The sequence below is a fragment of the Malus domestica genome, chromosome 01 (assembly GCF_042453785.1).
Source record: "Malus domestica chromosome 01, GDT2T_hap1".
In the NCBI taxonomy this organism is placed as follows: Eukaryota; Viridiplantae; Streptophyta; class Magnoliopsida; order Rosales; family Rosaceae; genus Malus; species Malus domestica.
In genome coordinates this window covers 24,569,087-24,594,951 of record NC_091661.1, presented here as the reverse complement: position 1 = coordinate 24,594,951, position 25,865 = coordinate 24,569,087, and the positions used below count along the sequence as shown (strand labels likewise).

At 40.6% G+C, this 25,865-nt stretch overlaps 2 protein-coding genes and 1 long non-coding RNA gene across 3 annotated transcripts; all 3 read left to right on the top strand.

Annotated features, from left to right (window-relative positions):
- The first annotated feature begins 5,869 nt into the window (after positions 1–5,869).
- On the top strand, positions 5,870–7,025 carry LOC103415626 (uncharacterized). The gene is made up of 2 exons (XR_011581103.1): positions 5,870–6,226; positions 6,321–7,025. It is a non-coding gene; the product is annotated as an uncharacterized lncRNA (long non-coding RNA).
- Positions 7,026–8,203: 1,178 nt separating this feature from the next.
- Positions 8,204–8,647, top strand: LOC114826269 (F-box protein PP2-B1-like). The gene has a single exon (XM_029106346.1). It carries the CDS (start codon positions 8,204–8,206, stop codon positions 8,645–8,647), a length of 444 nt encoding a protein of 147 aa, XP_028962179.1.
- A 7,860-nt stretch (positions 8,648–16,507) lies between these two features.
- LOC103456062 (ribulose bisphosphate carboxylase/oxygenase activase, chloroplastic-like) lies at positions 16,508–19,745 on the top strand. Its single transcript, NM_001293890.1, is given in 7 exon segments — positions 16,508–16,629; positions 16,971–17,287; positions 17,414–17,519; positions 17,616–17,701; positions 18,152–18,624; positions 18,914–19,231; positions 19,329–19,745. Coding segments are annotated over 6 exon segments (1,314 nt in total). The 5' UTR covers positions 16,508–16,584; the 3' UTR covers positions 19,201–19,231; positions 19,329–19,745.
- The last annotated feature ends 6,120 nt before the right edge of the window (positions 19,746–25,865 follow it).

Genomic DNA, 25,865 nt, shown 5'->3' with positions numbered 1-25,865 from the left:
TGTACTTTCATCATTGACAGTAATAATGAAAGTATTATCTTTGACCCACTTGATCTCTACCTCTCCCATCTCCTTCCAGGAAGATCTGAGTATGTTGCGAACACCCCATTTGTTAAGGGTTTTATTGGCCAATGCAGTGCCCACAAGTTTGATTCCTTGTTCCATATTAGATAAATCCATACTTTTCTCCAAATGGACCACTAATTCCTCCACCTCTGCTCCAGCCATTTTTCGCAACGATTGAGAGACTTCATAGAGTATTATTAGCACAATAAACCATAGGTAGACAAGTGATTTTTTGCCTTGATTCTTCCTTTGTTTTTTCATAGCTCTTTTTTTGCTCTTCAAACTATTTGGAAATAAATGGATGTACAGGAAAACCACAAGCACACTATCAGGGGTTTGTGTCCCAATATTGAAACATACCTCTTCATTAATACCCCTATTAAATATTCTTAGGTGGTTGGCTTTTGTTGTTGGTGTAGATTACAGCAGAGGATTTCGTGACTCTACTTTCTCGCCTGGATATGGTGAGTAGAATTTATGATTGGACCCACACCACCGTGGGATTGTTCTATCATCTTTCTCCAAATTGTTTGTGTAATTTTATATGGTAAGTGGAATCCCTCTTGCTCGTCTTCCTATCATTCATGCGAAAAGACTCACAGACCTAGATCTGACCCAGGATGGGATTAATCAGACAGAGGAGCCAGAAATTGAGCGTTGGTACAGAGAAATTTAATGAGGGGAGGAGTGAAGAGGGATCCAAGGTAATTACAGATTTGGGTTTGGTTGGGAAGAATTAAATTTTGTGGAAGGGGTTAAAAGAAGAGGGAAAAGGGCGCTCTGGTGGTAAGGTTTGTACAAATGGTATAAAATGGATAGAAAATTGGGGATCTGGTGGTTGGGTGAGTTATGCTTTTGAACTGTGGATCGTAACCGATGAAAATCTCAGAACCGCTAACATACCCACACGAATGAGGGACTCTCACGGAGGAGAGAAATTTTTTTTGAAAGAAGGGAATTTGGTCCCTTTGGTACCGTTTGGTACGTGGAATGGCAGGGAATGGAGTGAGACGAGGTGTTCTGTCCCACGTTTGGTGTGCCTAAAATGGGTGGAACGCGCTGTTCCACGGGACAAATTTTGGGTGAATTTTTGTTCTGTCTCACTCCCCTGGAACGACTCGTCCATGGAATACAAAATTATAACCTCTCCGTCTCCTTCTTCTTCCTCCTTGTTTCCATTTGAGGGCATCTTTGCTCCTTCTCCATTCTGTCCTGTCCCGTCCCGTCTGCATACCAAACGATACCTTTACTAATAGTTTAGCGCACCTATTCTTGTTACTCGTTGAGACGAATGGGGAATTTTGTATACAAAATTCGTTATTTACTCATTGATGAACTACAATTTTGAATAGGGGAGAACTAAAATGGGTAATGTTTGTGTTCCTTCTATGAGAAAATCTACTTGTCCTCCCACCTAAGATTAATGCATCTTCATTGTAGAAATACCATAACAGAATCGTTCATTTTCGTTATCATCATCTAAAGATCATACATGGAAAAAATCATTTAATTTGAAGATCATCTAGCCATTCATATACATTCATTGTGAGGATGCTACTTGTTATCAAAACTATCGATTGGTTTGATACAGATGAATGGCTAAATGATTTACAGATTAAATATTTTTTTGCATATATAAATTTTAAAGGGTAAATTACATAGTAGCCCCTCAGGTTTGAGGTCTATTTGCAATCTTATACAACATCTTTAAAACATTTCACTTTCATACCTCAAGTACTATTTTATTTCAATTTCATACAATCGTTACATTTTCCATCAATTGATCTGTTAAATGCTGACGTGGCTGCCACATATATGCCATATGGCTGCCAAATGTCTGCCACGTGGCAAATAAAAATAATTTTTTAATTTTTTTTAAAAAAACCTGAAATTGGAAGAAAAAAAAAAGGGACTGAACCCCTGCAACCCAGAAGAAGAAGGAGGAAGAAGAAGAAGAGAAGAAGAAAGAGGAGGAGGAAGAGGAATAAGAAGAAGAAGAAGAAGAAGAAGAAGAAAGAAAGGGACTGAACCCAGAAGAAGAAGGAGGAAGAAGAAGAAGAGAAGAAGAAAGAGGAGGAGAAGGAAGAAGAAGAAGAAGAAAAAAAAAAAAGAAAGGGACCGAACCCAGAAGAGAAGAAGAACGTGGAAGAAGAGAAGAAGAGAGAGGAGGAGGAGGAGGAAGAAGAAGAAGAAGAAAAAAAGAAGAAGAAAGGACCGAACCAGAAGGAGGAAGAAGAAGAAGAGAAGAAGAAAGAGGAGGAGGAGGAAGAAGAAGAAGAAAAGAAAAAAAGAATGATCGAACCCCCTGCAACCCAGAAGAAGGAGGAAGAAGAAGAAGATAAGGAGGAGGAGGAGGAGGAGGAAGAAGAAGAAGAAGAAGAAAAAAAAAAAGGACCGAACCCAGAAGAAGAAGAAGAAGAAGAAAGAGAAAAAAAAAAGTGGTAGACAGGTTTTTTTAAAAAAATTAAAAAATTATTTTATTTGCCACGTGGCAGACATTTGGCAGCCACGTGACATATATGTGGCAGCCACGTCAGCATTTAACAGATTCATGGATGAAAAATGTAACGGTTGTATGAAATTGAAATAAAATAGTACTTGAGGTATGAAAGTGAAATGTTTTAAAGATGTTGTATAAGATTGCAATAGACCTTAAACCTGAGGGGCTACTATGTAATTTACCCAATTTTAAATGATGATAAGGAGAAGGGTAAATAGCCAAAATGGTTCCTGAGATTTGCATAACTCATCACTTTAGTCCCTAACATTTCAAATCAATCAAAGTGATCCCTGAGATTGTCCACCATGTATCATTTTGGTCATTCGGTCAAAAACTCCGTTAAGTGTCCCGGAACTCTTGGCCCGAAGTTTGGGCATTTTTCAAAGCTTCGTAACTCAATCGTTTCTTAACCAAATTCGACCCATAATATATCAAAATGAAGATAGGAAAGTGCAGAATAAGATTATATCTATTTCAAAGCCCAATGGTTGCCAGAGATGGCCGGAAAATAGCGTCAAAGTTGATTGGTCTTAGGGAAAACTGGAAAACTCGCAGGAAACTGGGTAAACTTTAAACGTTCATAACTTCTTTAATACTCAACGAAATCAAGTGATTCGAAAACAAAAATCATACTTCTCGACGAGATGAAGAGAATGATATCTTTTTTTTATTTTTTTTATGGATAACTCGCCGTAGTTTGGCCGGAAAATAGCTTGAAAGTGGCAACCATTGGACTTCCAAATAGGTATAATCTTATTCTACACTTTCCTATCTTCATTTTGATAAATTATGGGTCGAATTTGGTTAAGAAATGATTGAGTTACGAAGTTTTGAAAATTGCCCAAACTTCTGGCCACGAGCTATGGGACACTTAACGGAGTTTTTAATAGAATGACCAAAATGATGGATGGTGGACAATCTCAAGGACCATTTCTATTAATTTGAAATCTCAGAAACCAAAGTGATGAGTTATACAAATCTTATGGACCATTTTTGCTAAAGAGCCTAATACACTAATATAAGTATGATTGGTCTTTTAAAAGGAAAAAAGATAAAAGAGTCCTAATTTGTAGAAACTTCTAATTACACTCAAACTCTTATTTTAGATTTATTTATTTTTATATTTTTAAAAGAATAAGCACGTGTTAAGATATAATTGGTTGATATCAAAAGCAGCATTGAGCTCATCCCATTGGATAACTGGCCACCTAATTATTAAGATGGTATGTCACACGAAACAGAAACGTTGTTAAAAACATTTCTTAATTTAGGTTCATGTCTCCCTGAAACCATTTGCTGTTGAATATGTAGGACAAGAAAGAAAAGCCAGCAAATTAATATATAGAAAAACAGGAGCAGAGACCTGGGGTAATCAAAACACTCCCCGATCTACCCGAAATTTGAATTTCTTTTTTAGTAGTTTAGATTAATTTGGTGTAGAATATTGCTTTATATAAAAATTAAAATTAAAACATAGAAAAACCGAAAATCACACCTCTTAATCCAGATGACTCACAAAACCACGTACTTCAACTCCCATGATTTATTTATTTATTTATTTTTGGGTAAACAACTCCCATGATTCTTTTAACTTTAATATCTTCTTCCTTATGATTAAAAACTCCTAAACTCTCTTAAGATTCAGCAGTGTGATGTGTAGCATTTAAATGAGAAACTTTATTCAATTACTTCAGTTGATGACAGCTCAAAATTTTATCAAGAACACAAGTGGAAAGGATTCACATGCAGCAACCCTGTTAGTATTGGGAACAAACAAGTACAAACAGAGCACCAAAAAATGCGAACGAAGCTAACAAACCCTAGCTACTAGCATTGCAGCTGGGTAAAACTGTAAAGGACGCCATGATAGGGAAAGACACTTTCATCGTTAAACTCGAAACTCGAAAACGGAAAGCTACCGCCCCCACCATCCTCCTCATACATTCCTTTCTCATGCATCAATTAATTCTCACTCGATTCCAAAAGGAATTTTCACATTTGTGATATGTGAGATGACAGAAAGCAGAAAAGTTTATGCGATTTGCTGAAAATAGCATTTTGTCGCCTCCAACTCACTCTCTTATTTGCTCGAATATTTCTGCTTTTATAACCTAGAGCCCGAAGAAGAAATTTAAGCACTTATTACAACTCATTGTCAAACAGGAGATGGCTAGGGTTTGTGGGGGGATTGGCGCTTGCTATTTTTGAAGCTTTTTTGGTGTTCCAGAGACAAGAACAGTCGTCTTAGCAGCGACCCGGCCGGATTAAGTGGCCAACAGCCAACCTGATAACGTAGGATTAAAATATAAACATGGGGACTTAATTAAGACGTGCATTATGGATTTAAAATAAGGTTAATAATGGAGCATAACGACAAGTAGAGACGCCATGAGTCACAGGCTCTACATCCAATCTCTAAGCTAGGAAAATAGGGTGAATTAATAAGAATGTGAACTCTAATCTCATTAGTTAAGGAAGAATGACATAGCAGAATCCACCAAACCCATCGTTTGATTTTGGCTCAAGGTATATTATAATTTGCAACACAGTGTTTTCCATGAATTCCTCATGCACTGGCTTATCGACTCGTCGAATGGCTGCCCTAGTAAGTGGAATAGAGGAGAATTCCATGGCCATCTACTATACTAATGAACTTTTAGTAGAGTAAAATATAGTTTAATTACATTAATGAAGCTTAAAGCAAAGTAGTTCAATTTGATATTTGCAACCCTCAAATTTTGACTAATAAGGTGTTTTTTTTCCATTTACAATTCGATATTTTAAACTACTCTAATTAATTTATAGAGAAAAGATTTATATATTAAACTCGAATGCAAGAGAATAGATCTACTAAACCAACCGTCATAATCCACGATTGCTACATAAACAAGATTGATTAAGGTACATCTATAGAACCCATAAGTTTATTTTGCGCAAGATATACTTTCCATATATGAGAAATAAATGTATGGCTATTGTACTTGTCTCTACTAGATATTCAAGAATAATGTACTAATTAGAGCTATGCACTCTCATTTTTTGAGCCCAACTTATGATGATAATGATTAGGTCTTCCATCAAATATTGGACTCATTCTTAAAGATTATTTAATTAAGAATTAGGACCCTTAATAACTTAGAGGCATTAATTAATCAGGGAATGCTTACCCTATTTGAGATTGATGATGTACCCCATAAAGGAGACCCAAAAGAACAATAGCTTTCACTAAAATGAGGATGTCCTCTGTACAAAAAGAATACTTCAAACCCTTTCGAGTGATGGCTATAAAGACTAAATCTAAACTTTGGATATACACCAGTCAATTTCTGGTACCACCTGAAGAAACCCTTGTCACAGGTTTAGTACTAAAAGCTTAGGACTATGGCAGGATTAGGCTCTTCATGTGGAGCATGCAAATTCCTACGGCGAAAATGCACAAGCGAATGCATTTTCGCTCCTTACTTCTGCTACGACCAAGCTGCAGACCACTTTGCAGCAGTACACAAAGTGTTTGGTGCAAGCAATGTGTCCAAGCTGCTACTACACTTACCGGTGCAAAATCGAAGTGATGCTGCCATCACCATGTCGTATGAAGCGCTAGCTCGAATGCGTGATCCTGTGTATGGATGTGTCTCGCAAATCTATGCACTCCAACAACAGGTTTCCATGCTGCTAACCTACTCCAAACTTCTCACTTACACATGTCAATACATAATTTTGTGTAGGCCATTTACTCATCAGTCTTTCCTCGCAGGTCGCGTACTTACAAGAGGAGATCGAAACTCTTGGGAGCCAAATGGTTGATTTTGCAACTTGTCATCCAAGTAATAGCAACACATTCGTTGACCAGTTGCAAGTATTTTCACAACATGATGCTGTTGACACACAACATATCCAGAATCAATTACCAGAATCACCAATATTTCCACACATAGGAAGTGCAGCTGCCAACCAAGGGTTTAACGGTGAGATGGATATAGAGATGCCACCTTTACAGGAATGGGAAGAAGTGAACTTATTTGGGGATCACTCTACACCAGATCCTTTAAAAAGATTTCTTGAAGGTATGGAGCAAGACAACTTGGGAAACAATCCATGGCCAAATGAGACTGCTACATGGGATTTATACTAATTAGCTTTCAAAAAATTGCAGGAGCCAGTCCAATATTAGCATAGGTCAACCAGGAGAAAAACTTGGGGTGTAACCTGAAATTTATCCCTTTGTCTCTATCTCTCACAATCACGTGAGTGTGAGATAGAGGCAAGGGGATAAATCCTTGGTTTCACACTACAATTCACATCTAGAAAAAGACAAATTTTCTACCAGTTTGGTTCTTCTCCCTTGGTTTTTGTTAATCTATTCAGGTTTTAAGTCATAGTTGTTAAATTTTCGTAGTGCGCATATGTAAAATTATCCTTCTATTAATTGTATCGGTGAAGCATCCTGCTCTTTATGGTATCTAACCCTATTTTTATCTTTTCCAATATCATATTCAACATGAAACCTTCATTATATTTTATAATATCTACGCCAGACTCTTGTAGTGATCAGTTGAGAGTGAGTATGATTAAGGCTGTGTTTGACAATATTTAAACTCCTTATGTCTTATGGGAGTGTTGAAAGTGATTTCAACTAACTAAATAAAGCACTTTTTATAGTGTTTGACTAAAATAGATAAAAGTGCTTTATGAAATTAGATGTTCTGAGGTTTTTGAGGAAGTACTAATTAGTGCTTCTAGAAGACGCAGCTGCTGCAAGTGAATATGCAGAAAGCTCTTGAATTTTTATTGATTTTTTTTTGTTTTTCATTTCTAGCAAAAGCGTTATTGTCTGAATAAAGCAAATAAATATAAAATTTAGACAAAAATCATAAGGAATTCCTAAGCACTTTTGCAAGAGAATTACTGATAATTTTTATCCCATACTTTTTTTTAAATTGTATTGGCACTCCAAAATTTTCATGTGCATTCCAATTTTTTATATTTAAAAAGAAGGGTTAGTCTCAGTTTACTACCATAAAGATTCTTGATTTTCAACATTTGATATATCAAGTTTGTTTATACCATATTTAGGGCCTCGTATTTAGATCTCGTACAAATACTCGAGGGGCTTAAATGTAATTATGCGATAAGGGAAGGGGCAAATATGTAATAAGTGAGGAGTCCTTATTCTATAAAAGGACCATTCACCCTCACAATTAGGGGAGGCAAATTCCTAAGCCCTCTCACCCCCTCTCAAAGCTCTCACTCTCAGAGCCCTCTCTCCCTCAGATAAATACATATTCAGTGTGGATGTAGCCCAAACCTTGGGGTGAACCACGATAGATCTTGTGTTATTTACATTACTTGCAGATTCACGGTCGGATTTACGTTGTTCCAAGACCTCCGGTTTTGTGCATCAACATTTGGCGCCATCTGTGGGAATCGACACGAAAACTTATGTTGGTTCTCTCTCAATTTCTTACCTCCGCCGTGAATCTGCAAAACCACCACCCCAGAAAACAACACAACCCACTCCCACAAACTAATCAAACATTTCTTTGAAACACAAAATGATGTCATCAGATACCGCATCGCCGACGAAAGAAAATCACAACGTGTTTTCCATTGTCCGAGGAACCCATTTAAATCGCAAAAATGTTCAAGTTCTTCTTAGGCGGTGGCGGAAACCAGGAGAAAACAGATGATGTCAATGGTGGCGGAGGCGACCCCCTGGATCTGCAGGCCTTGCCGGAGGGATGCACAACCACCCTTGTCTCGCTGACCACGCCTCGGGACGCGGGCATGATGTCGTCGATTTCGAGGAGTTTCAGGTCGCCCGTTGAATCCGACGTTGTTTGGGACAAGTTCCTCCCCCCCCCAGATCCACACTATCCTGTCCTCCTCCTCACCCCCACAAACTGGAACCCGACCTATCGACCCCCTGAGTCCTCTGGCACCCTCTACATCTCCACCAAGCAAGTGGTTTGGTTGAGTGATGTTGATAGAGAGAAGGGTTATACTGTGGACTTCTTGTCTATATCGCTGCACGCTGTGTCCAGAGACTCGGAGGCCTACACCTCTCCTTGTATTTACACTTAGATTGAAACTGAGGGTTGATGTATTCGTGGGAAAGAGGCATGTTTAGGAGGCTTGGGACCGGTTTGGAGTCCGACGAGCTTTCCCCGGTTCGAATCAAGTTCAATGATCCTTATAGTGAAGAATGAGCGATGCCCAAATCTGTGGGAGTTGCCGCCAATGCTTACCAGTTTTGCTCATGGCGATGGCGATGTTTCGATATGCTGGGTTTCAAACTGCCCTGCGTGGCGACTCTCGATCCGCTGCTCCTCCAAGACGCTCATTATCCTCCTCTGTTGGACACGACGATGCTCGTGAGATGGCCAAGTGGGAGAAGATAACTTACCTCGGCATCGCTTCCTACACTATTTTAGCTTTTGTTAACCTATCAAAGCAGCATCCTCACCACGATGCGCCTCCTGCTTACCTATACTTGCACATCCTCAATAAGGATTTCCCATGGGGAAAAAATAGGGAAACTGCCCATCTGAAGAGCTGGTCAGGCGCTAATCTCATGGGTGCGTTGATTTGCGAGAACAAAGAGGTTTCTTTAGGTGATCAGAAAGAAGAATCAATGGCAGCACAAGTAGCAAGGTACCTAATCATGGTGGTTCATATAACAACAGCTATGGGGCCCTAATGGAACATCGCACTCTCAGGCTCTGTCTCAATGCTTTAAGAGGTCATAAGTATTCAAAAAATGAAAAGCAGCTAGAAGATGCCACCAACAATGAAACTTTCATCATAAAAAGGCTATTCTGAAAAAGCCATGGAACAGATCAAAGGGGCAGTTGTCAGTGCATCACTACACTGCACCAATCAAGTGAGCTGCAGCAAGTAAGAGACGCAGTGAACAGAGAAAAAGGCAAAAGCAAATCTGTGCAGGTGAAGATGTCTGTACATGGCAAAGAAAAAGAGACTGAATGAGAGAGGTCCGGTGGAAAAGGGAACGACAAAAGCAAAAGAAAGGTGCGGTGAAACAAAAGCAAAAAAAAAAACAAAAGGAGAAAAGAAAAGAGAAAGCAAAAGGGAGGAATAAACACCCCACCAGAATGATGTGATTTACTTTTGTTATTTCTGAATGATGTAATTTATTTTATCTTTCGGAGACATCTGTAAAAACCCCATCAGAAGGTAAAAAAAAAAAAAAAAAGAAAAAAAAAGGCAAAGCCCAAAATAAATGGGCTGATATGTTGTGGAGAGCGAAGACCTATAAGCCCAAAATAGCACCAACTAGGTGACCAAAAGTACGTCCAGTACTCCAAAATTATTCAGCAACCCGCCGCTATTACCACCAACTAGGTGATGAAATGTACAACCCGTACTCTAATATCATTTGGCAACTGGCCATTCATGCCACCAACCAGGTGATGAGATGTACAACCTGTACTCTAATTTGGCAACTAGCCATTCATGCCACCAACCAGGTGATGAAATGTACAACCTGTACTCCCATTCATGCCACCAACCAGGTGATCAAAAGTACGCCTAGTACTCCAAATTATGCATGAGCATTACTTATGTCATTCATACATAAACATTCATGAGCATCACTCATGACAATCATACATAAACATTCATGACCATCATTCATGTCAACATTCATGAGCATCACTCATGTTAACATTCATGAGTATCACTCATGACAACACTCATGAGCATCACTCATGTCAATCAACATAAACATTCATAAGCATCACTCATGTCAATCAGCTTCAAAATCGTCATTTACAGAGTTCTAGCCTCAAAGCTTCACTTGCAAAGCTTCACCTACAAAGCTTCAGTGCAAGGTATACAAATACTGCCTCCGAACAACCACCACTTCGGCCTATATATGGATTCAATTTGAAGTCTGCAACCAACAGACTCTATTGACCGAAGACTTGGGGGACTACATTATGTACCACATATTGGGCCTCAACTGGGCCTCATGAAAACTACTCGGGGGACTTAACCCATTATTCATGTATTGAGGACCGATCCCTTATTTTATAAAAGGGACTCCCTCACTTTCATTAGAAAGCACCCATCACTTATGTATTGAGGAACGATCCCTTATTTTATAAAAGGGACTCCCTCACCATCATTAGAGAGCATCAACTCTAGCCCATCATTCATGTATTGAGGAGCGAGCCCTTATTCTATAAAAGGGACTCCCTCACCTTCAACGCCACAAGCCGAGCCAACCAAAGCAACATAAGCCTCGAGCCAAGCAGCCTCGCAACATGTGCTACTTCTAGTTGAGCATCATTTCAGATTGAGTACCGCCTCATATCAAACATCAATTCAAGACAACATCTAGTTACTTAGGCCCACACATAGACTGAATTTCAAGTCTCCAGCCAAAAGACTCTCTTGACTGAAGACTTGGGAGACTACTGTTTATACCATATTTAGGGCCTCGTATTTAGATATCGTACAAATACTCGAGAGACTTAAATGTAATTATGCGATAAAGGAAGGGGCAAATATGTAATAAGTGAGGAGTCTTTATTTTATAAAAGGATCCATCACCCTCACAATTAGGGGAGGCCAATTCCTAAGCCCTCTTACCGCCTCTCAAAGCTCTCACTCTCAGAGCCCTCTCTCCCTCAGATAAATACATATTCAGTGTGGACGTAGCCCAAACCTTGGGGTGAACCATGATAGATCTTGTGTTATTTACATTACTTGCAGATTCACGGTCGGATTTACGTTGTTCCAATACCTCCGGTTTTGTGCATCAACAAAGTTTTTTTCATCTCAGAGTGGTACCTGAAGTCATAATTTTGCGACAACTTCATACCTCCGTTAAGGTTGCTGTTAAATTAGTTGTTAACTTGTGACGTGGTGCCCATGTGGACAATAACTGAACGCCATGTGTCAATATGGATCCATGTGGATATTTAAAAATTTTAAAACTTCAAAAATTCAAAAAATCAAAATCAAAATTTTTTCTCTTCCCTTTCTCTTCGACTCCACTTTCTTCCGTACCTAACCCACCTTTCCCTCACTTCCCCAACCCCTTCCTCCTATAGCCCTCCCTCACGAACAGGTCCTCTATGTAAAACCTAGCCCTTTCCTCTTACACCACGGTAAGCACTGCTGCCGCCGCATCTCTGATCAGCCCTTCGTCATCTTCAGCCACACATTCTTCGAAACCCAAACCTTATGAGGCCTCATCGCCTCTCTGTTTTCATCATCTTCCTCACATATGTCAGATCCGTCCTCATATCCGCTATTGCCGTCAGTGGCGTAGTTGTCTTTGTGCAAGGCGCCTTTAAGGTTCATGAGGACCTCTTCCTCGACGAGCAAGAGCCTTCTGCCTCCATTAGCTTCATTTCCTTCCTCAACGGTGTCGTACCCCATGTCGTTGTCAGTACATCCCTAGCCGTCATTGCTGCTCGTGGTTGAACCTATCTACCTCCCCCACATCGTAATTAGATCGCGCACAAGGCGAATATGGTATAATAAATTTGAAGTTTTTGTCATATAAATATACGTAGGGTGGATTTTCTTGGCGAATTTGTATGGATATGGTGTACCTTCTTCGTTCTGATTTAGATAGAAAAATTCATGGTTCTTAGTAGATCTATAAATCAAACTTTTGTCCCTTCATTTCTTCATTAAGTCATGTAGCATATTGGGGTCGAGCCCCGAGGTACGTCGTTGAAGGAATCTGGGGCTGGGGTAGGTGGCGGTGCGGCGATGACCATAGTTACAGTTGGGAAAATGGTATTGGCGCCACTATGGTTTAGGAGAAAGGGGTTGGAAAAGTGAGGTGGGTCGGGAATGGAGGAGAGTGTAGTCGAAGAGGGAGGGGAATGAACAAAAAAATTAATATTTTAATTTTAATTTTTTTTAATATCCACGTGGACCCATATCGACATGTGGCGTTTAATCATTGTCCACGTGGGTACTACGTCATAAGTTAACGGCTAACTTAACAGCAACCTTAACAGAGTATGAAGTTGTCCCAAAATTATGACTTTAGGTACCACTGTAGGATGAAAAAAACTTAATGTATCAAATGTTGAAAACCAAGAAACTTTAAGGTAATAAACTGAGATTAACCCCAAAAAGAAACTATACTATGTGAGGAGTGCACAATAATATTTTAGAGTACTGTCATATCCCAACCCGAGCTTGACTCTGCCGTAGCATGATATTGTCCACTTTGGGCCTCGACCACGCCTTCACGATTTTGTTTCTGGAAACTCAGATGAGAACTTCCCAGTGGGTCACCCATCCTAGGAATGCTCTTGTCCGAATTCGCTTAACTTCGGAGTTCCAATGGAACCCGAAGCTAGTGAGCTCCCAAAAAGCTTGGTGCTATATGGAGGTGAGCATGTACATATAAGGCATAGAGGATCTACTCCTCTAAACGATGTGGGATCTAACAAGTACTAATTTTATTTTTATTTTTACAAATAATATAATAATTTACAATTTATATTAAATTCATCTAAACTATAAAAATGAGAATACTTAAACATGAAACACAACTCACCCTATGTATCAAAGCAATTCATTATTCAGTAGTACTTGCCCACCTCTTAAACGTGTTGAGAATTGCATGTAATATAAAAGTTAGAAGATGCTTTAATTTATGATAGTTCCTTTTTTAGTGCCCATTAGTACCATCTCATCACAATAAAACAAAATTCTTTGGGTTAACAAAGAAACACTCCTTTTTGGGAAAGTAAATTTGAAGGAGAAGAGACATCACTTTAGGTTATTGTTTGTTTATTCTTTTTCTATGGGAGGATAGGGTTTGCCCATTTAATAGTTAATGATCTTTTATTTGGAAGAGTCCGTGGTATTTTAATTGAATAATGCTTGTGTTGTCAAAGAACTTATTTGTTCCTCCACCTCTATTAATATATCGTTATCGTACGAACAACATAATTTGAATCATTCATTCTCTTTAGGCTAAATAGCCAAAATGGTCCCTGAGATTTGCATAACTCATCACTTTGGTCCCTAACATTTCAAATCAATCAAAGTGGTCCCTGAGATTGTCCACCATCCATCATTTTGGTCATTCCGTTAAAAACTCCGTTAAGTGTCCTGGAGCTCTTGGCCGGAAGTTTGGGCAATTTTCAAAGCTTCGTAACTCAATCGTTTCTTAACCAAATTCGACCCATAATATATCAAAATGAAGATAGGAAAGTGTAGAATAAGATTATACCTATTTGGAAGCCCAATGGTTGCCGGAGATAGCCGAAAAATAGCCTCAAAGTTGACTGGTCATAGGGAAAACTGGAAAATTCACCGAAAACTGGGTAAACTTTAAACGTTCATAACTTCTTCAATACTCAACGAAATCAAGTGATTCAAAAATGAAAATCATACTTATCAATGAGACAAAGAGAATGGTACCTTTTTTTTATAGCTAAATCGCAGTGGTTTGGCAGAAAAATGGCTCGAAACTGGCTAACTTGAGACCAAGATAGCCACTTTCGAGCCGTTTTCCGGCCAAACCACTGTGAGTTAGCCACTGAAAAAGGTACCATTCTTTTCTTCTAGTCCAGAAGTATGATTTTCGTTTTTGAATCACTTAATTTTGTTGAATATTGAAGAAGTTATGAATGTTTAAAGTTTATCCAGTTTTCGACGGGTTTTCCAATTTTCCCTCAGACCAGTCAACTTTGAGGCTATTTTCAGACCATCTCCGACAACCATTGGGCTTCCAAATAGGTATAATCTTGTTCTAAACTTTCATATCTTCATTTTGATATATTATGGCTCGACTTTGATTAAGAAACGATTGAGTTACAAAGCCTTGAAAATTGCCCAAACTTCCGGCCAAGAGCTACGAGACACTTGACAGAGTTTTTAACGGAATGACCAAAATGATGGATGATGGACAATCTCAGGGACCACTTCTATTGATTTGAAATCTCAGGGACCAAAGTGAGGAGTTATGCGAATTTCATAGACCACTTTGGCTAAAAAGCCTTAGTATTATTATGACTGACAAACAAAGGTTGTCTCTTTTATATTCCCAATTAATTTACATGATTAGAATGGAACATAGGGTTTCTCATGTTGTGTTTATGGGTGAAATAGTCTATATATGTCTCCATATGATTGAAGAGTTTTACTTGTGAATTTTAGTGGTGTGTCGTGTTATAAAGAGTTAAAGGTTGCATATAAAAGCATGCTTAAGCGTTAACTAATTAACAACTTAATACGGTGCTAACTGTTCGATTAGGTCTCCCCTACAAATTGAACTTACGATCCGTTCATTTTTTAGTGCTCTTTCATATTATTCTTACTGAAATTGGAAATCATTTAATCTTTTAATTATTATTGTCTTTTATGGAAACAAATGCAAATTCAGATATCAAACAGATGTGTTTGTCTAAGAGAGAGAGAGGGGGTTTGGATGATAGAAAGGGGACCTAGTCATTAATTATCATTGTAAATTGTATTGTTTATTTATTTATCAAGTCCAGTTAAATAACTCATCTTCAATTTTAATGAAATTTTGCAAGATGATCTTTCATTGATAACCTAAAACTTGTTAGTTCAAATTGTAAAAATATTGTGAAATGAGTTTAAACGAGTGTTTAGCACCATATTAAGTTACTAACTGGTTTGAAAAGTACTCTGTAATTTTGTTTTGTTACAAATGCTATTCTACACTAATATACATTAAGAAGAGGAGAAGCTTTGAACTGAAGAAGTAACGAATAAAGAGGAAGCTTCTCTAACTTCCAGTACCAGAGCAATCCATTACTTGTACTAGTTTGATAAGTTTTACTTTCACAGTCAAATTGTGTTATGTCGTGTTAACGAGTGAAATTGTTGATAGGCTTGAGATATGGGCCAGGTCAGGACTCTAAGGGGGCGTTTGTTTACCCTCATTAAGTGGGACTAGACTGGATTGGACTAGCTGTTAGTCCAATACTGTGTTTGTTCCATGCTGGGACTAACATTAATGAGACTAAAGGGGACTAGCATGGACAAAACCCTTCACTAAGTGGTCTTAGCGAGACCCCCCAATAACCATGGGACTAGCTAAGACTATCCTCTCTCATCCTCTCATGCTCAACAAACACTCTCGATAGACTCCTCGTCATCTCCAGTCACCTAGATCATAATAAAATATTAATAATTTATATATTAAATAATATAATATTAGAATTTGTTATTATCCAGCTTCTTAGTCCAACACTGCACCAAACGTTTCACTAAGTTAGTCCAGCTTAGTCTAGTCTAAGCCAGTCCAACTTAGTCCTTGAAGCTAGTCCAGTCCGAGATAGTCCAGCGCAACAAACGCCCCCTAAGAGGTTACAATCAGTGTATATTTCTGGGGCCAAGACTGTGGCTCAAAGGAACAAAATAACCAGCCCAATGTAATCTTGTCTTGCCCTTGCTCTAAACATTTTGATTGACTGAACTTTGTGCCCTAGCATAATATATACATTTTTTTTTTAAATTCTTCCGCAAATCCAATTTATTTTTAAGGAAATGAAAATTGCTGCTGGTCACAAACATTTTATTCATGGTTCACCTTATCTCTTCATGCATCTTCATTCAAGAAAACAACAAAATAAAACCCCACAATAATAGACATGGGTTTTTCCAGTTTCTTCCATTCTCAATTCTGTGGCCAATAAATTGTCTGAATTTTATTTTTTGTCACAAAGAAATTGCCTAATTTTTGGTGGAGAAGAAGAGAGCTTAAACACTAACCTCAGGTCCTCAAGCACCAAGAAACGAGTCAAATGACTGAGTTTCCAAGCACTCTTTGTTTGACACGTGGCATCAATGCAATCTTCATTCTATGGTCTCAAACCATTCAACAAGCAAATCCAAACGATATCAAATTCTGTACACTAACACTATAAAGGCAAACCAGCTCTCATTTCTTTTCCGCTCAAAACACAATAGCATACTGTGCTTGCGGGCAACCAGGAGTGCCCCCCTCTGTCACTCACACTAGAACACAACCGTCCGATCCGCGAGAGATCATGGCCACTGCTGTCTCTACCATTGGATCTGTCAACAGAGCACCGGTATTACGCCTTTCCCACCTTTTTTATGCCTTTACTTTTTTGTGTGTGTAGTATGCACAATCACCAGGTGCTTAGAAGCTAAACAGTAGTTAGTTGTCTTTAATTATATATTAGTTACCTACTTAGGGTAATGTTTTGTCACACTTATGTTTTCAAGTCTTCTAGATAAATACTTAAATTATTTATCCGGACTACATATACAACGAAGAATCAACCTAATAAATAGTTCATATTCATAGTTTTGGGAAACAGAAGTTATAATACCTATGTGAGTGTGGGAAACAATTTGTGAGTTTTGGAAGGTAATCACGATAAAACTAATCGTTGCACTTTTAATGAAGCCGAACCTGAATGGCTCTAGCAGCAGTGCTTCAGTTCCAAGCTCAACCTTTTTGGGAAGCAGCTTGAAGAAAGTGAACTCAAGGTTCACGAACTCCAAGGTTTCCTCCGGGAGTCTCAGGATTGTCGCGAGTGTGGACGAAGATAAGCAGACCGACAAGGACAGATGGAAAGGCCTTGCCTTCGACACCTCCGACGACCAACAAGACATCACAAGAGGAAAGGGTAAGGTGGACTCCCTCTTCCAGGCACCTCAAGGATCAGGAACTCACTTTGCCATCATGAGCTCTTATGAATACATCAGCACGGGGCTTCGCCAGTAAGTTCAGAGATCATATATATTCTTATGAATATTTCACGGTTCCAAATCCACGACCAATATAATTGTTTCCAAGTTTCGGATTATTACAGTTAACAAGATGGTAACGAGATGGTTCTTGAATAGGTACAACTTTGACAATAACATGGACGGTTATTATATTGCTCCCGCTTTTATGGACAAGCTTGTTGTTCACATCACCAAGAACTTCATGACCCTTCCTAACATCAAGGTAGATATCACTATCAAAGATTTAACCATGAGTTTCTTCCATAATTATATTAATTGCAGGAATTTAACTTAAATCATCACTTAACTTTGTTTGCAGGTTCCTCTCATCTTGGGTATTTGGGGAGGCAAAGGTCAGGGCAAGTCTTTCCAGTGCGAGCTTGTCTTTGCCAAGATGGGAATCAGGTCAGTTCATTTGTCACACGTGCTTTATGTCACTTAGTTTAAATTGTTCATGTGTTAAGACTTGAATGTCACACATTGAAAAGCTAAGTAACTAATTAAAAGTTGTTTGGTAGCTATTTCTTGTTTCAGTTTTCAGATTTTGCGTGTTTCAACTTTTATTTTTATTTGAACAGAAAACTCCTTTATTTTCTTTAGTAACTTTTTTAGAATTGAAATGTTTTTTATGGTTTTTTAGTTTGATTTTGGTTTTCAAATATAATTTCTTTGAAAACTTAGAACTGAAAAATAGTTACCAGTTTGGCAGTTTATGGTCACTTGGTCAGTTTTTTGTTTTCAAATATAATTTCTTTGAAAACTTAAAACTGAAAAATAGTTACCAGGTTATGGTCACTTGATCAGATAATAAGTGCGCTTCTTGCTCAACCTAGCTTTTTGATGATATTTTTTCAGCCCTATCATGATGAGTGCCGGAGAATTGGAAAGTGGAAACGCAGGAGAACCCGCGAAGCTGATCAGGCAAAGGTACCGTGAAGCAGCCGACATAATCAGGAAGGGTAAAATGTGTGCACTCTTCATCAACGATCTTGATGCAGGAGCTGGTCGGCTTGGTGGAACCACCCAATACACTGTCAACAACCAAATGGTGAATGCCACCCTCATGAACATTGCTGATAACCCGACAAACGTCCAGCTTCCAGGTATGTACAACAAGGAGGAGAACCCCCGTGTCCCAATCATTGTCACCGGTAACGATTTCTCAACATTGTACGCTCCTCTCATCCGTGACGGTCGTATGGAGAAGTTCTACTGGGCTCCCACCCGCGAAGATCGTATTGGAGTCTGCATTGGGATCTTCAGGAGTGACAATGTTGCTAAGGAAGACATTGTCAAGCTTGTTGACACCTTCCCAGGCCAATCTATTGGTATGCTAAATGTTTTCGTGTACCTTAATTAAGGACTAGAATTCTCTTCCCTCCTCTTTCCATCCCCTTTGATCCCTTCCTCTCACATTCTATATTTTGTCTTTCTCTTTCTATAAAAAATTAATATAAAATGTTGATGTGGTTTAACCGTGACCGTTCAAATAGGAGGAGAGAGAAGGGGAGAGAAAAAATGAGAGGCGAGAATCCTACTCCCTTAATTAAATAGTCTGACATCCTGACATGTTATGTAATCAGATAGTCATTCTGACGTGATGTCATAATTTTGCAGATTTCTTTGGTGCCTTGAGGGCTAGGGTTTACGACGATGAAGTGAGGAAGTGGATTACGGGTGTTGGCGTGGATAGCATTGGGAAGAAGCTTGTGAACTCAAAGGAAGGACCCCCAACTTTCGAGCAGCCGAAGATGACTATCGAAAAGCTCCTCGAGTACGGAAACATGCTTGTCCAAGAGCAAGAGAATGTGAAGAGAGTTCAATTGGCTGATAAGTACTTGAGCGAGGCTGCTCTTGGTGATGCTAACTCAGATGCTATGAATACAGGAACTTTCTATGGTTAGATCCTTGATATTTAGAGAGCTCCTGTGGGAGGTTTGGATCCATTAGCTTGATTTGGTAAATTTACAAAATGTATTAGGGCTCATGAAAAAATATATGTATTAACGGTTTTGTAATTGTCTTTGTGTAGGCCAAGCAGCGCAGCAAGTGAATGTTCCAGTTCCTGAAGGTTGCACTGATCCAACTGAGAAAACTTTGATCCAACGGCTAGAAGTGATGATGGAAGTTGCTTTTACACATTTTAAGTCATTTTCTTTTAGGTTATAATTGAGGGGAGGGAGGAAGGAGAGAAGCACTTTTTAAGGATGTTAAGGGTAAAAAAAAAATAATGTTGTTTTCCTATGTCGGATTGGTGTCATGTAATCTTGTATTGTAATGTACACTATGCAGTAGGTGCTCTTCTTCTTTCTTCCCGTCAGTTGTTTTAGTTAGTTCAGTTAGTCATGTTGTGCTGCTTATCTGAGTTTATCTCCGTCGTTTCTCCCATGGAAGTCTCTTCTTTTGGTTAATGCGAACCCAAATGCGAAAATATAAATTTAACTATTTCACACCATCGTATATCTAGATTTAAAAACTTAGCATGTAAGACCTATGATTGATACAAGCAAGGTTTAATTTTCGCAAAGATCGAAATTGGGGAATTATATTTCCTTTTTTTATTAAAAGGGAAATCTAATTCCAGTCCAAACTATCACAAAGAAATTTTCTCTCAATTTAAAAATGAGAAATTTTATTTGAACTCATTTAACCTATTTTTACATATAACTTAAACTTTAAATGTGAAATATCTTTATTACCCTATTGCATAATTATCATCAAATACAAAATAAAATTAACAAAAAAAATAAGATTTATTAATAAACTCACAATCAATAACTAAACTCTAACCATTATATAACTTTTAACGTGCGTTTTGTTCTGGTAAAAATCCTAAGATGCTTTCATAAAGAAAAAATAAGCTCTTTTTGACAAATGGAAAGTGATTTTGAAATTTTTAATCCTCCAACTAAAATATGAATTTATTTATGCGAGAGTTGAATTATTGATTTTGATTTATATGCCATATACTAACATTCTGACTATTAGCTGTATAAGTTTACCAAGTATTTGTTGTTCTTTGTGGACACCATTTACCAAGTCTTCTACTTCTTAATTTACATACAACCATAACATTCTGCTTTTGTTATTGGTTTACATATCAAATTGCTACTACTTAATTCAAGAGTCACGGTTAGATAATAGACAGCATTGATTAGTTAAGTTCCTCATGTTTGAGTTCATATAATATCTTACTGATAATATTAGTCTTTGCAATCTAAATTCTAATTAGCCAAACCAACAATAGCTACATTGTCACCTCCCAGTTTCGGCTCTGCCGTAACACGATATTGTCTGCTTTGGGCTCCGGCCACGACCTCACGATTTTGTTTCTGGGAACTAACACGAGAACTTCCCAGTGGGTACCCATCTTGGGAATGCTTTCGTCCGAACTCGATTAACTTCGGATGGAACCCGAAGTCAATGAGTTCCCAAAAAGCCTCATGCTATAGAAGGTGGGCATGTACATATAAAGCACATCATCCTATCTCTGTTTGTCGATGTGGGATGTTACAATCCACCCCCCTTAGGGGCCCGACATCCTTGTCTGCAAACTCACACCACACGGCAGAATGACTTTGATACCAAATTGTCACATCCTAGTCCCGGCTCTGCTGTAGCACGATATTGTTCGCTTTGGGCCCCGACCACACCCTCATGGTTTTGTTTCTGGGAACTCACACGAGAACTTTACAGTGTGTCACTCATCCTGAGAATGCTCTCACCCGAACTTGCTTAACTTCAGAGTTCCGATGGAACCCGAAGCTAGTGAGTTCCCAAAATGCCTCGTGCTATAGGAGGTGGGCATGTACATATAAGGCACATCACTCCATCTATGTTGGGGATGTTATAATTCACCCCCTTAGGGGTCTGATGTCCTCGTCGGCACACTCGCATCACACGACAGAGTGACTCTGATACTAAATTGTCACATCCCAGTCTCGACTCCGCCGTAGCACGATATTGTCTGCTTTGGGCCCCAGTCACGCCCTCACGATTTTGTTTCTGGGAACTCACACGAGAACTTTCCAGTGGGTCATCTATCCTAGGAATGCTCTCGCCTGAACTCGCTTAACTTTAGAGTTCTGATGGAACCCAAAGTCAGTGAGTTCCCAAAAGGCCTCGTGTTATAGGAGGTGGGCATGAACATATAAGACACATCACCCCGTCTTCGTTGGTTGATATGGGATGTTACATACATTCTTTGCAACATTGTTTTCACATGTTTTCCAGCTCTTTTCATTTTATTTTGGTTTTTTATTTTTTAATGGGTGTAAAGATAAATTTATATCTTTGAATTGGGTTTGTGAGGACAGTTCAGGCAATAAATTTGGGTCTAAAGATATATCAAAAGTTTAATTAAAAACAATATGGGTGTAAAGAGTAAGCTGGGTGTAGAAAGAGATTCAATGAGTTCAAATAAAATTTCCCTTTAAAATTTTAACATCTATTACGAGAGATTTTTCAGTGTGACCGATACACGGGATGGTACACCACGTGTCACTATACAAATATGTGGGCTAAAAAGTTAATAACTTAAAAAATAAAATTTCCCATCACTTCTATTAAAACACGTGATGTACCATTTGTATTCCCATCACAATAAAAAAAATTCTCATCTATTACGATTGTTTGGGCCCATGGAGGTTATCTACGTTCGATGGCCACTGAGGCGGCCAAGAAATATAGATAACGCCCTTCGGCGCGTAGAATTTTCGGTGAAAATAGTGTACAGGCACCTGACATTTAGTATTTTCCTCGTTTAGAATTCTAAAGCAGAAAAGCAATCAAGGAAAGACGGTAGAGGGTACTTACGAAGGCCGAAGTAACCTCTTGCGGAGGAATGTGGAAGCCCTGGTCTTGAGGATGAACGGGCGTTTCCGCTGTTGCCTCGGGTTCCTCGGCCGGTCGTTTGCCACGGTCGGCCACGGAAGGGCCGACTGGGACAGCCGCTTCGGACGCAGGATGGACATCCTGGTCCTGTGGAGGAGCAGGCGTTTCGGTCGCCGCTACTGGTTCCTTGACCGGTCGTTTACCACGGTCGGCCATGGAAGGGCCAATTGAAACAGCCACCTTAGACCTAGGAAGAGGGTGACGGCGGGGATGAGGGCGACTCGCCACTGGAACTTCGTCACTCCCTTCGCTCTCTTCCAGAAATACTACCGAAGGCTTTGGAGGTGTGGGAGAAGTCTTCTCGGTCGCAGGGACTGCCATTTCTAGGGCAGGCGTAGCCCCGATCGATGGAGCTACGACTGCTGCACCAACCTCAGAAACAGGCCGTACTTGGACTGTTTTTGCGGTTGGAGTTGGCTGTTTCTCGACCTGGCCGACGGTGAGAGAAGGGGAAACACTGGGAGTCGTTGCCTCCGTAGTATGACTGGAAATGACGTGGATCTCCCGTGCTCCTTTCTTCGCCAACTTTTTGACCCGCTTGGCAGGCCGAGGGAGCTCGATGGTCGGCTCGGCCTCTTGATGAGACTGTTTGCTCGGCAAGACAGGCCCAGCGGTTTTAGCCTTCTTCGAGGCGACCGATTTTTTCTCAGCTGCAGCTGCAGCGACTACTTCCACCTTTTTTAAGAACCGGCTACCTGAGGAAGCAAAAGCAAGTCAGCAAAGCAGATCAGTAGTTCAAAATTGAAAGAAAAAGGTAGAAATAAACCATTACCTTGGGTTTGGGGGGCAGAAGCCTTTTTAGGTCGACCACCGAAGAGTTTGGCGAGAACAGTTTCGACCGGGGCACCAAAGAACTGTTGGGTATATTCTTCCCACCAGGCACCGAAGGTATCAGTGCAAAGAGTTTCTGGAGTGGCCGGTCGAAGGTGGAATTTCTGGCACCGCTCTTGGAACTCCCTCTTTGCGTCGCTGCATTCCTTCTTGGAAGAACCAGTTTCGCGTCCACGGCTCAGGACGGACCGAGAGGAGAGAAGGGGGACCGGGCAACCTTGGAGGTAGCCAAGCTGCCGAGCAAGGAAGTTTGGGTGATACACTTCCCAACTCGCTCGGCGGCCCTCACAGCGGAGAAGAAGGTCGCGGGCAAGCACGAAGGACCCCCAAGATTGAAGAAGGTCAGCCTCTTCATCCGCGCCCCATGCTGATGTCGGAAGTCTAATCGACGAAGGGTATTCTCGACGACGACAGATCAAGAATTCGTCATCAGAAAGGTTGTCGAGAGCGAAAAAGTATCTGAACACTTCTTCAGCTTGGTGAGGGGGGGATTGGCCGAAGAGCCAGTTGGGGGCCGAGCGCTTCCTCGGGCGAAAAATCGGCCATCGTTGGCCGAAGAGGGGCAAAATAGACCTGCAACCAAAGCTGGAAGAACCAGAGGGGCCCATTCTGCTGCGGATAGACCTTGTCGATAGTGACTTCGGCCAAGCAGCGTAAGAGATGTGCGAGTATGGTCGGGCTGAGGGCCAAAGTGTGACCACTGGCTAAGGCTTCGGCCACTGGCATATTCTCGACCAGACATTTGTTAGATTTGGTACAACAAATAAATTTGTTGTACCAATAAAAGAGGAAAGCCTCGTGCTCCCCTTCTCGCAGAGCCTCCTCTCCTCGGCCGGCAAAATGGAGGTAGAGGGTGTTGTAGTTGAAAAAGTTCTTGTGAAGCTTGTGGACCTCTTCCTTCGAGGGTGTTTGGCCATCACCGCTCAGCGTCTCAAGGGCCCGCTTGTCGAAGAGCACCTTCAAATTGAGGTTCGACGGGTACCCAGGGAGGGCAGCGTCGACTGGAATTCCAGTTGGGGAAGTCCCCAAGATGGCAGTGAGGTCGAGGATGGTGGGGCCAATGGGGCCGAGAGGGAGAACCATGGTGTTAGTAGCCGAACACCAGAAATATGAGGCCGCCAGAAGAAGCTCCTTGTCCAGGATGATATCCATAGAGGAAAGGCGAATGGCATTATAAATGCCTAGGGCTTTCCATTGCTCGCCGAAAAGCCTCTCCATTCGTACAACCCAGACTGCAGTGGTCGAGGGCCAGGAGCCCTGAGGCCTCGCCACCTCCCACTTCGACTATTCAAATCCTTGCAGCAAGGATGACAGGCAGTGCTTCTGGAGGAGCCCGGTGATGGTTGGTGGCACCGCCGCCTTAAAGAGATGACCCAAGATTTGGTGAGAGGTACTCATGTCACTCTCAAATCGGATGGTCTTGATTGAACTCCGATCGATGATTTTCTGGCATTGGTCGCACTTCTTAGAAAGCTTGGAGATAAAGGAGGCCATGGTGAATGGTTTGACAAAAAGAGAATTTCCTGGGTTTAAAGATTGAGGAACGAAGACTTGGGGAGAAGAAATATGTGCTGGAGAACAAGGGCAAGAAATTTCGGAGTGATTTTGGAAGCATAAAGTATGAATGAGGGATTTCAGTATTTATAGGACTTTTGGCAGGAAGGGCAATCGTTGGAAATTCAAAACAGAGGGCAAAATCGACCGAATGAATTGCTGATCATGATGAACATTTGGGAAATGCAGTTGAGAAGACCGAAGATCTCAGGTTTTGGGTGCGCACGATTGCGTGTGACGGCGAAATTAATGGCGGAAGACGTTTCGACGCTTGCACGATGACAAGTGACTCACGAATTGAGGTAGTGGCTCGCGGATTGAGGTAGTGGTTAAGTTCAGCCATAAGATCATGATGGCAGGACGGTTCAGGCAGCCGCACGCCTTAGACGTCATTTTTGGGGATTGGCCGTGTTGGAGGACGCCACGTGGCGAGTTTAGTTAGCGGGATCAAGATCGTGCAATCATGTTCAATAAACGCGTCTTGGAACTCGGGCACTAGGGTTCTGAGTGGTAGATTCGCTTCTTCAAGGCCGAAACTCGGCCGAAGAATTCAGGTCGAGGACCTCAGAAGCGAGGGGGCAATGTTTGGGCCCAAAATAATAGTTTGGGCCGAAGGAATGATCATCCTCGGCCCGGGAGGCCGCGCGGCGAAAGGGCCATGGATCGTTCAACTCGTGGGCTTCCAAGCCTAGGTCGGGTAGATCATAACGCAAGTCAAGTCCTAGTACAATAAGGAGTCTCGGCAGGATCAGTAACCCAAAAAGCGAATCCGGCTCAGTTAAGGACTAGGTTCACAATCCTAGTGAAGATAGGACTGGTCGAGGTGGTGTTGATCCGAAGAGGAAGACCTAGTCCGAGTAGGATTTTAACTCGGATTCAAGATACAGCGCTATAAATAGGGGAAGCTGTGCGTCAGAGAAGGCCCCCTGCAAATCAATACAAAACTGCCCTGCGCAAACTCTCAACAACTTGAGATTTTTTCTTTCTTTTTCGCTGACACATCTTCCGTTGGCATCAACAGCACTGTGGAAGCAACCGGTGATATCTTAAGTCGGCATAGATAACTCTGTCACCGTAGAATCAGTCGATTTCGCAGTATCTTCCGTTGGCATCAACAGCACTGCGGCGAGAACGGTTGATTACCTATCCAAGTCTCGATCGAGGAGGATTTCCGGATCCTTATTGATTGAGGTCATCTCATTAGCCTTCTCAGCGAGGTGAGGTGTTACGGTATATCGAGCTCGGCGCTTTGCTCGCCGAGTTATTTTATGATTGGATATTCCCAAGTGGG